Consider the following 12,836-nt stretch of genomic DNA (forward strand, 5'->3'; position numbering starts at 1 on the left):
AGAGAGAGAGAGATAGAGAAAGAAAGAAATGGAAGAGTTGAGAGCGAGAAAAAGGGACAGAGAAAGAAGAGACGGAAATGTGGAGAAGAGAAAGTGACGTTTTCCGGACAGGATGAAATTTAACTGACGTATCTTCCGTTTTAAAATTCAATTCTTCTCAGGTTGACTCGTATATCCGGAAAACTATGTCGCACTGTCGACTCAATGACTCGCGAATATCAATTGCTCCAACTTGTGAAAGTCGTTTATAAATTCCGCTCGTTGAACATACATGACATTTTCACTTGCTGCGATAACACAGATAAGGAATAAGCAAACCAGGTGATTTTTTTCGTCATCGGAAAGATTTTTGTCTTGTACGCTTTCCTTTGTAATCTCTCCTGTCTCGAGAGATTTAAGTCGTATAATTATGTGCAGCGCTACTGAAAAGTCGACTGACCAATTGATCGGCAGCATAATGATAAATGTGTACGTTCTATCAATCTTCGTCGAGTGTCTGAAGGACTTTTGGAATAGAGGAGATCAATATAGTAAGAGGAAAAATAATGAGAGAATGTGGAAAGAAGACACTTCAATGAAGAAGAAAAGAAAGAAATACGTAGGATTTTCGGTTTCTCGTCACTGGAGAACCTTATAATTATGAAATCTACTCGCCACTATAATTCAGTCATATTAACCATTTGATAATTAATTAATTATCGTTTATTTTAACTTTGACAGTGGACGCAGGTTTTCCCAGGTACATCGTAAAATCATAACAAGATAAAGATATTTTCCTAGAATAACTTCTACTTGATCTCATTATGATTTTGTATTCTGTCTGGGTCTCGACTTTGTCAGTGCGGTCCTTTAGTGACACAAGTTTTCTCAAATCATGTCACAGTTCGATTACGTTATATGGCGATGTAGAATTCAATGAAGATATTTTCTAGATTAAGTTGAAAGAGAAGATTAAGTCAAAACCGGAAATTGAGACTGACACGCTTCGGCGAGTCCATCTTTCGATACCGTTCTGCGATTTGTAAATAATATCTTTTGCCGTCTCTGTAGCGTCGAAATATGGATTCGGCGGAATAAGGCCAGTCTTAATTTCAGATTGCAAATACATATTTTTGTTAGGATACACATTGCGAGAAATAACGCGTGATGCAATGTGTAAACTACATAACTAAGCAAGCAAAGACAGCTGCGCTCGATTAGAGTGTTTAAATTCGCTTCGCTCAAAGTCTTATGTTCGATAAGGATCGATCATGACAGGGAGTTAGTATCAGACAAGGAACAAAGCGCTTTGCTCTATGCGACGAATTTGAGATCGTCGCTCAAAACGCAAGATGCACAACGAAAGCAACGTGCAAGGTTTACTCAGACTTAGGCACTACCGCGATCACAAATGCGAGATCGTAGCACGCGGCCACAATGCAACACTATTTGCTGGCGTATCTGTACACAGCTACACACTTAATTTGCAGCGACACGGTTAAGCAACAACAGTCAGGGTATATAAAAGCAAACGTTACACGCATTATCTTCGATTTATACAAACGCCACAGATTCGCGCCTAATTAAGGTTAACGCATTGCTCTCGCAAATTCGCGTCTCTCTCATGCAAACGGTAAACGGTGTGATCGTATTTCGGTGTATGATTCGTACTCGGCGTGATCGGCGCGCAAAGTCATCCTAACGCAAGTCATCCTAAAAATGCAACTGTAATACAACTAAAATCAACTCGGCCGTTCTAGCAGGGTCCGCGAGCGCCTCTCGTCGGCTTTCACTCGACGCGGCGATTCCTTTTCTTTTAGGACTGGATGTGATAAAGCGAGAAGGAGAAAGGGTCGTGGGGTAATTGCGCAAGATGCAGGCGGACTCGTAATTTCAGGGGTATCAAAACCGATCAATTCTCGATCTCTTGCAATCCAAGCAGAACCACAAGCAGGTCTCGGTAACGTCAAAATAATAAAAGTTTCCTTAATTGGTATTCGCGAGTCTAGTGTACTTTAAAATCAATGTAGCATTTCTTAAGGCTTCTGATCACTCACTACGGATTTTCAGCTTGACGACGTGTCAGAAGAGAACGTAATGAAAATTATTGCAAAATATATTAAAACAATTATTTTTCAATAAAACAATATTTGCATTTGATAAAGTACACTTGTAAAATACCGAAACTATTATCTTTTATTTCGAAATAGAATAAAATCATATTTATCTCAGCTGTCATACAGCTTGTTTCGTTTTCTGGTTGAGGCAAAATTCAATTTCAAATATATGGTTATTTATTTGATTATCGAAACAGAAAGGGAGTTTCGATATATTTTACAATTCTATCGATTGCAAATGTTGTTTTATTCCAAAATACGTTTTAATATAGTTTGCAAGAATCCTTTTGATATATTTTTCTCGCTTTTCATGTCTGACAATCCGAAATGATTATAGTAAAAAAAAAGGTAAAAGCTTTAAGATTGACACAACTGAATGATTTTTTTCATTTTAAAGGTCAAACTCCAAAGAGAGATTATGTAACTTAAAATTATACAGTGGTAAACACTTGTTATAAACAATTTTCCACAACGTAATTAAAATAATATCCGACCACTGAATTCGTGAATACTAATTAGAATTAATAACCATTTTTGAGCTATTTTGATGTCATTTTGACGCCATTGTAATTACTCGTATGCTCTGTTTGAGAACTCAGCAAACACCACAACAAACAATAATACAGTTTTAATTTTCCACTCAACAATATAACTGTAATATAACACATGTACGTAACAATTACATTGTTGAGTACAAAATTATATAAACAGTTATGTTAGTGTTTGTTGGGAACGGAAGTAAATATTATTCACAACAACGAGAATCGATATCGTTAAAACAACAATTTCGATCCCTGATCTGAGGATGGGGAGGAAGGAAGGAAGAAAGCGGAAGGATGGAAATGAGATACAGACACACGACGAGTACACGATGTAAAGTCACAATAACACAGGACATCGAGTGCTGTGGAAGTGAATGACAGGGGAAGTTAGAACAACAGCGTAGGAAGCGACGGTCTTGTACCACCAGAGGGCTGACTTGATTTGGCGAAAAGCACTCTAACGTCTTAGCGTGATGAAAAAAAAAAAAAATCGTACGCTATTCTCGCTCATCAAGATCGCCTTCGTTCAGTTAGTTTCCTTGTCGGAAATCTTTTCCTTGTGAGATTCCTCGCGCGAGGAATCTCGCAATTGACGCGACGTCTTTTCGGCGGTAGTATATATATGTGTATATGGCTCTCTATATGTGAGAAATAAATGCCAGAAAAGAAATGAATGCCATATGCCAACGAAAGCCCCTACAAGCAACAATGGCGCAGAGTATATAGGCTCGGAAATCGCTAATCCTTGCCGCGCTTTATAAATATCGAACAAGCTTGAGACGTCAAGGATTAACACAAACATGTACCTTTCCTTCGTACTGGCGTCGAGGGCAGGAAAGGCTGCCCGGTCCAGTAGTACAAGCCGTAATATTATCCTATTGTAGAACAGTATAAAGTAGAAAGCGGGAAGTATACGTAGATAGATAAACAGAAAGATCACGACAGAGGGAAAGAAGAGAGAAGAAGAAGAGATCTGGAGTGTGGAGCGAGAGAAAGTTTTGGAATTTTGGAACGGGGTAAATTTGCAATTGCTAAGATTCACTTTCAGATTGCAAAGTGGACCTTAGAAATTATCGACATACCCCGCTCTCGGGATGTATTATTTTATACAAGAGAAAGGAGAAGAAGAGAGGATAAGACAAATTGGCGAAGAGGAGAGGAGGGAGAGAGACGATCGATAGAATAAGAAGCGTGTAAAAGCGAAAGGGTCGAAAGACAGCTGCGAGCGAGCAAACGGGCGAGTGACACAGAGAGCGAAAAGGAAAGAGATCGAGACAGAAAGAAAGAAAAGAGAGAAAGAAAGAGATAGTGAGAAAGAGAAAGAAAAGATAGAGCAAGAGAGAGGAGCGCTTACAGCTTGGTCTGTCGAACTCTTGCTGTAGGGTACCGGTATCAAACGTTCCTGCAACTCGCCACCTATCACCTTCAAGAGTAAAGGATAACATAATGGTTACAACAGGGTGGAACGATCGGATCGCGCGTAACCACTTCTTCAACCCTCAAGCGACACACATTCGCTTCTCGCTTCGATCGCTTCATTCTTTGCGACGTGGACGCGCGTTTAGTTCGATAACTCGCGTTGAATCGATCGATTAATTGTCAGCAATATTGTATCGCGTAAGAATCAATTCTTTTCTCAAAAAATTAGGATATATACAATAAAATTATTCAAATCTTGACTCTCTCTCTCTCTCTCTCTCTGTCTTTCTCATAAATGATTAATTCTTACGCTAATATTGCACGCGTATTAAAAACCTTTTTGCAGGATATATCAATCTATTATCAAATAGAAACTTCAAAAATCTTTCGTGGATTTTCATAATTTTCTATTTAATATGTATAAATTGTTTTTAATATTGCTGAAGTATTAATCTCAATTGATACGATGGAATAGATTTTATGTTAACCATTTTTATTTTTCTCCAGAATCAAGTATAATATTGAATTATATTCTTTTACATAGTTTGTCGTAACAAATGTTATGCTGCAAGCTAAGTTTACAGTTGAAATTAAAATAAATATTATATCTCATAGATATATAATATATACGAAACTAAAAGTTTATTCCCTCTCTTCTTTATCACAGAAATGTCAAATCTTACATTCTATATATTTTCACGGTTTATTTTGCTCAATTTTTCCGTACCAATATTTTCCATCGTACCATTTAAGGATCAACGCAAAGTCCTCGCACCGTTCGTTTCTCACGCGGAACGCGAGCTTGAGGGTTAAGGGTGACACATTCTCGACGGTTTGTCTCATTGAAATGCTGATGTTTGCGTAAGTAATCAGTGTGGCTGTGAGAGTAGTCGAATTTGATTGATTGTGGTGTCGCGTCCTCTCACCGGTGTTAGGACTCTCCTCGCTCGGAAACGCGTCGTCAGTGAGACATCCCCGATATTTTTGAAGGACTTCCGGTAAAATTCACGATTCGCAATTTTTACATGACGTAAATTGCATTGCGTTGAGTATCGTAAGTATTAATTATACTGAACGACCTTCTTTCTTCCTTCCAACATTAAACCGCGCGTCGAATCCGTTCGACCGGAAGCTGAATTGGAGCCGATGGCATCAATATCATCGCTTAAAAATGCCATTGCGATATTCTGTACTTCGCTAATAATATTGTTGGTATCGTTTAACAATTAATAGCGAATTAACTTTCTCAAATGGCTATTAGCTCATCTTCTTAATTAATAAGTTCTTAAAAATAATAAAACAGCAAATTTTTATAGACAATTTGTTATCTATTTAAAAAAGAATCACATATTTCATATTTTGCGTGCCGTTCATTGCACGCGACAATTATTCTTCAAATAATTACGACAAATAAGATGAGAGACAAATGTCAGAATATTGGCGTGTAAATCCTTGATCGATCCAATCACCATCTCTCATTCACCTCTTTTTTCTAAACTACGCTACGGATAGAATCTATAATTTGGACGGAAATATAGAGAGAAAATCGTCAACTCGGGATTAATTTTTAAAGTTTTGTCGGTGCAATTTGGCCTCGGTGATAAGGGACAAAGTATGAGCGAGAGTGCCGTGCCAAAGTGAATCAATGTATAGATAGACAAGCGTAGAGAGATATACAGAGAGTCGGTATAAGTCCGTGAACAGATGGAATTACGAAGAAAAAATGTGCACAAAGTTAATTGTTGCGTGATCGTTCAGAGTAGAAGATCGACAATTTAGAGTATTCCATAGAGTATTCCATCGAAATCAGGCGACAGGATCCGCAACGATTGACGACTGTTAAAATGCAATGCGCAAAACTGAAACCATTTAGATCCGATATTCTCGCAATCTATTAATTCATATTATTGTAATATATTGAATTACTTATAAAGCATTCAAATTTTGTTCCAAATTAAAGATCGAAATTATTCACATATCATAAAAAGTAACTATTCAATTATAATTAAATAGAATAAACTGGAATTTGACCCAGAAAATTAATAATTATTAATTTTCTGGGTCAAATTCCAGTTTATTCTATTTTGTATAAAACTCAGAAAATAAGAAATGGACAGTTCAATTCCGAAGACATTGCATTTCGACGAGCGTCTTAGACTACAATAGAAAGCAACGAAGAAATAGGAAGTCACATAATGATAATGAGGAATAAAAAAGGAAAATAACCATCCCCATCGTTACCCGTCGTTGTGCATTAGATACGTCAATGAGAGGCATCATCAAGAAGATCAATGTGCGCATATAATAGTTATAGTGTGGTGTATAGATTGATTGAAAGAGAAAGAGAGAATTAGCAGAGATATTGTTGGAGATGTAAAGAGTAACAGAGATCGCCGTTGGTCAATATCGATCGAAGGCTCGACGTGGATCGCACTCGACTGCGACTGTCTGTTGTGTCTATTTCACGTACGTCACTAAGGCGGATCCAATAATAAGTACATAGATCGCGGTTGATCTCCATGATCTCGCACGAAGAGATCTATATCCGTGCAGCGATACACGTAGCGCAAATTAATCGAACATCCCATTCTGAAGACGATTTGAAACTATATCGAAAATTCTCCTCACGGTCTAAATCAATACGTAGTACTTTTTAGATTGCTACATTTTCCAACTGACCTAAACATCGAAAGCGGTCGATCGAAAAAGAGCATGCGTTGTCCGGAGATGCTGCGAACGAATTGTCAAAACGAAGATGTTTCGACAATCGAATGAAAGGGTTAAATCGTAACAAAGGAAAGAGGAGAAAGATGGGGAACGATTCGATAAATCAGTTTTGGTCATGAGAGTCAGAAAAGAGACAGAAACAGAGTGAGACAGAGAGAAAGAGAGAGAGAGAGAAAGATTGATTCAGCAACAAGCCAAGCGTGGAAAAGATTTAGTATCGTTTTATTGACCATCATCGATCATTGTGCAGCTTTCTTGTTTTTCGTGAATAAGTAATTATGAGTCGAGAGAGAAAAGGACTTCGTGGGACCAGTGGCCTACGGTTCCCTATCTCGCATACACACGTTTTATTCTCTTTCCCTTCTCTTCCATTTTCCTACCGGTTCGCATTTCAGAATCACCGTGCTCGTATATCTTTTCTTCCTTCTTACTCTTTTTTATTTATCACGTTTTTTTTTTCAACGGCGTCGCGCAGGAGAGACTAAAAGCGATTCATACGATTCATCGAAGATGCAGCTCGATGTATTTCGCATGCTTTTAGAAGCGGAGGGGGTGGTAAACGATAATAATACAAGAAAAGGGAAAGACTTGGGAAGGGAAGGGGAGAATGAGGAAGAAAGCGAATACAGGTATACAAGAGAAATCCGCAGATACCACCCTCTCCGCTGGTCTCCTTCTATCGGACTTGTTATTTGATTAACGTTGTCTTAAACTTTATTTTATATAACAATAATAATAATAATTAATAATAGTAATAATAATATATATATTCCCTATGCATATCGTTAAATTGATATTTAACTATACATATTTATAATATATTATATATATATATAATATTATGCGTCGATATTAAAAACCAGAATGTCTTCTCTCGTTTGCTCGCGATATTTGATACGGACCCATAGCCTACAGTGCGGACCTACTACAAGTTTTACAAGACGCGTGCGTGTCTTATCGTGAGCCTTGACACGTACGGATTCGCACGCGAAGCGACGCCAATTGTGAATGAGATTCTTCGTTATCGCACCGGCCGAAGGGAAGCCGACAATGGCTGCGTTCAAACAGAAAAAGCAGCTTCGCAACTGTGAGATTCTTTAGTATGATTGGTTTATATATTTCTCCTATACAGTACACTTTATCCGAGAGACGTTCTGGAAACAATCTTAGGACGCAGGATGTTCTTTAGACGTCCGTGGGAACATCTCTTGGAGGTGTGTGCTGTATAAGTTAGATCTAGTAACAAACTAAGGAAAAGACCAATCACATATATTAAAGATTGTTACAACAGTTGCAAGGCTGCTGAACGTAGCCATTATGTCGGGGGGTCGCAGGATCTCGCCGGAAGTTGAACCGGCGAACACACAGATCGCGTCGCTTTGCGGTGCGTTTTAAGCTCGTAAGGCCCACGTTACGTTTACCGTGAGTGAATCTTTTGTCGGACATGCGTCATTTTTGTACTTCCATTTAAAAAAGTCATCAATTTTTTCATTCTATTGTTGTTTTTAATTTAATTAGGTATTTAAAATAAATTGTACTTTAAACAGAATAATCATAAAAAATAAAGAAAATGGAAATTAAAGCTTCAAAAAATCTTGAAATGTTTCTAGATAATAAAAAGTTTCAAAATCCGTTGAATAAATCATGTAGAATTATTTTTAACTCAAATTAGATGTCCATAGTAAATTGTATTTTAGAAAGGATCATAAAACAGGTAATTTGGATAAGAAAAAAAAATAAAGCTTAAAAAAATCTTGCAATTTCTAGATAATAGGAAGTTACAAAATTCGTTGGATAAATCGTGTAGAATTAAAATAGTTACGGCGGTGGGTTTATCAAGTCCTTGCCAGAGTTCCTACAACTTCCTCGGGCAGCTGATTATCACACGCGCGACAAGCTGTTGAACGAGAAACGTAATAAGGACCTTACGTGACTATAAGAGCGAACGGAATTCTAACTCGATGCTATTGACGTAATTGTGGAGTGGCATGCACCAAGATTCGATATGCACCCACGTCGTAAGGACCACCCGCCAATGCGTCCGATAAGTTATTTCTGAAACTGTACTAAAAGCACAACATCCTTCCAATCCTTCTCAAATTTTAACAACTCAAATGAAGTCGCATCGTACGAATCTAAACGGAATGAATGATTTTGCTGAAGTATATCTAAAAATTTAGATATAAATCTGAAAAAAATAGTTTTATTTTTAGAAATATGAAGATCTGAAAATAATTTTATTTAGATTTTATTATCAAAATAAATGAGACGTTCAAATTGGTTATTAAAGTGTTAAAACTTTTTGCAACATTGTTAGTAATCCTTAAGCTTCTACATGTTTATTTTAATGATCCAAAATTATTTTCAGATTTATATCTAGCTAAATTTTTAGATTTTAGCAAAACCATTCTTTCCGCTCAAGTGTATCCTATTACATTAGAGGGATAATTTTATCTTTTTCCTCAAGATTATGCAGTTATTTTATTACCAAATATTGTATTTGAATCTCGACTGTATTACTGATTAAAGATAGATCATTGAATTCTTTCCGAATTACTTCAAAATACTATTTCGCTTCTGATCAATCAATCGAGTAATGTCTTTGTAAGCTTATGTTAATTGTACTATACGGTGCGTAGCTCTTAAACTTTCAGTTTCATTGCGCGGATGAAGATTGTCATATCAGTCCGATCAGATTCCTCGATATTCATGTCTGCTCAGCGGGGGTCCTTACATCGCATTATACAGGAGCAATCGAAAACGTCGCAACCAGGAGAAGACCTAATGACTAAGTTTCTTTTTTCACAGCTCCTTCTAGTTCTGTATTGTGTTTGAATCTTTTGCATCTTTATTTTATCTTTCTTGTCGTGGGTTAACGCGCTGGCAGTAGCAGACACATTTAAAATCAACGACGATTAGTCGAAAAAAAAACGTTCTCGATTTAAGTGACTGGTTACAAAAAATTAAGAGGGGGAGGGAGAAGGATCCTCGGCGACCACGTTCCGTCTTTCGGCGATCGAATCTCGCATATCTTATCAATCCTCGAACGAGAGGCTAGAAAAAAAGGATGGGGAGAGGAAGATAGGAATAATCGTGACAATGGAATAATCGCGACACCGCGAAGTAATAATTTCCAACGTTAAAATCAATAATAAATATTAAAATAAATTAGTTAAAATTTTTTATAAATATTAAATTTCTATATATATATAGATATTACTTTTGTCGCTGGAAAATCCTGCGTAGCTACAATTATCCTACTGTCAATTTATCTTACCATAGAATAAATTACACTTGTAAAGTAAATTTTTTTCCGACCTTTGAGTGGCCTCGACGTTTCGAGGAAGACACAGAAACGAATAAAGTCGAAGAAGGGAATGATAGTGGGATAAATAAAGCAACGTAGACAACGAGATCCGACAATTTAAGTACATTCCTTCATTTGGGACGAGGGATATTCCCTCTTCGCGGGAAAACGGAACGTGGATAACCAGCGGGAATCGAAACCGACATAAATTCCGTCGGATCAACTTTTCCGACACTGCTATGGAAAGGAAAAATACATCTCGCATCGCGTTCTAACGATTAAAAGAACAAAATAATAAAATAGCGTCGGAATTTAAGCCTATCGAGATTGTGCGTCGATTTTCATTCAAGCAGAGCAAGTCGTGATAACGTCAAAATGACAGTAATCATTTTCAAGCCATTTTGACGTTATATTAATATCATGGGGTGCTTTCGAATTGCTTACCACATCTTAATGTAAACGTATACAGGAATATACAAAGCGTAGTGACTCAATTGGAACAGAATGTACTCGCTGTGCACGGTTTTGGATAGAGTAGATTAATAAATAATTTTATAAATATAACTTTATCCGCATGTGTATTGAATGGAAAAAAGCCGACCACTCAACCTTATTTATAGTCGCAATTATAATAATAACATTGTCTATACTAAAAACATAAACTTGCACAGTCGACTAGTAGTCCTCGGACTGAATACGGATATAGTGTTATTTTGACGATTACGGCAATTGGAACACAACACGGAAAAAATAGATTAAGTGGTTCAGTAAAGCATATTATATTATCCAATTTGCTGTGCTATTACACAACAAGAATTATTCTAATTTTATTCAACTGTATAGTTCTGTTATTTTAACGTTGAAATAAAAACCTAGCAGTCCATGTATTACAGCTGTAGATTTGTTAAATCAGTAAATTTTATAGTAGTTCCAACAAATCTATTTTTCCGTGAATGTGTACTTGAAAGTGTCTAGTGATTTTATAATTGGAAAGTACCCACGGTGATTTGTGTGCTCTGCTTGAACATCATCCCGGGGCTACGAAAACTCACGACGGTAGCGATTCCCTGGAATGCCGATCGACAAATTTCGGTCGACGCGTTCATTAGGGAAGGCGCGCTTGTAGCCCCTTCCCCGGCACAGGAACTCCCTCGACTTTAAGTTACAAGATTTATAAATAAAAAGAAAAGCGCGCGCGACGAGTTGAGTAAAATTAAATTAACTTACATTACAATATCAAGAGCGAGAATGCTCCTCCGTCTCTCCGTCTGTAACGACATCGTCGTTACGTATACGACATCCGTCGTCGCGTATATATTCATTCGCCGCTCGATCACACTCGACGCTGTCGCTCAGCAAAGAAGAATATTGGTAACGAACCGTCCTATGTATATATTATAGTTCGCGGTTACATTATTTTTTTCATCATACGTTTAGCTAAATAACTTTTTTTCTCTTACTTATTTCTCTTATTTCTTCTTTTTCACTCGAACGAGAAAGTGGGGACGGGATTCTCTGTCGGACGACGATTCCCAACGCTCTGAGCCCCCGCGATTCGTCTCGAGTAGTCGAGAGAGAAAGAGAAAGAGAAAAGGATAGAAAGAAAGAGATTGAGCCCTATCCGCCAGAATCGCCGACGGAATTCGGTTCTTCGAGACAGACAAGAAGAGACACAGACAAGAGAAAAAGAAAAAGAGACAGAAGGGATGAATGAATGTTTTCACAAAACGCGAGGGAGATACGCCGAGAATAGAGGATTCGAGGCGGGGCCGGATGTACTGTGAAGCGGCCTACTTGGATCATACATTTAGATAAATACATATTTCCTTAATAGATAAAATTAGAAAAATAGTGAGTTATTTTTCTTTAAGATATTCATTTTCTTAATGGCACACTTAGAAGCTATAAATTAAGGATAATTTACGTTATATATATTAAAATTTAATATATTTCTGAAATGTGTGTAAGATATATTAAAGAGTACATAAAATTAATATTTCTGAAATTTATAAGTTTAAGAAAAATAGTACGAATTTTATAAAAACTAACTGTGCGATTAAAATTGGGCGTTTTCTTATCGAAATTTATGAAAAATATACTTCTCGAGTGTCTTGCATTCGATTTCGGCTTCAGCTTGCTAATTATTACTCTTGATTTTCTGCTTGACCAGCGACAAGTAGAATCAGGCCCGCTCACGAGAGTGACGGTGATGAAGTTGTGGAGATAGAAGAGATCGAGGCGTGATGGTGAAGATGTAAGTACATTCAGCCTCGAGTCGCGTATACGTTTCCTGACGTCGCGTATACGCGAGAAGATTCGTGGTAAGTAGACCTTCTCGAATACCTTTCGATTGTCGATCGCGAACGAGCGATTACTATCGCTCGAAGCGGCGCCGAAACGCGCGTTCTTTATTCCCCGGATGGGGGCGGAAGATAGATAGTTTCTCTTCTTTGTTAGTAGCACTCGCGAAGGGCAGTTAGAAGTGTTAGTCCGCGAGAATTTATCTCTGTCGAGGTAGATTGTCATCGGTAGCGTCATCATTGTCATCCTCGATAATCCATTGGATCGTCGTCGGTCACATCACACAGTCATCGAACGAACAGACATTCACATTCAATCTCAAACAGGCAAGCAAACGAATGACGGGGGTGATCACTGCTGACCGTCAAATTGGCGAATACAAGTGTGAAAAGACTTCCTGAGAAGAAATACTACAGACAAATCGGTTTTAAGATATCGGATACT

At 37.5% G+C, this 12,836-nt stretch overlaps 1 protein-coding gene across 3 annotated transcripts in view; it reads right to left on the bottom strand.

Annotated features, from left to right (window-relative positions):
* PMCA (plasma membrane calcium-transporting ATPase 3) overlaps positions 1 to 12,836 on the bottom strand; it is a 49,601-nt gene that overhangs the window by 7,392 nt on the left and 29,373 nt on the right. The window contains exon 13 of one of the 3 annotated variants that reach the window (XM_018539028.1): positions 3,993 to 4,061. The exons of 1 other annotated variant lie outside the window; for it this stretch is intronic. In XM_018539028.1, the coding sequence (XP_018394530.1) occupies positions 3,993 to 4,061 (69 nt within the window). Of the gene's footprint in view, positions 1 to 3,160; positions 4,062 to 12,836 lie in introns of those variants that run through there. One more of the 3 variants, XM_018539026.1, reaches the window with a different exon arrangement.

The sequence above is a fragment of the Cyphomyrmex costatus genome, unplaced genomic scaffold (genome assembly GCF_001594065.2).
Source record: "Cyphomyrmex costatus isolate MS0001 unplaced genomic scaffold, Ccosl1.0 scaffold20, whole genome shotgun sequence".
Taxonomy (NCBI): Eukaryota; Metazoa; Arthropoda; class Insecta; order Hymenoptera; family Formicidae; genus Cyphomyrmex; species Cyphomyrmex costatus.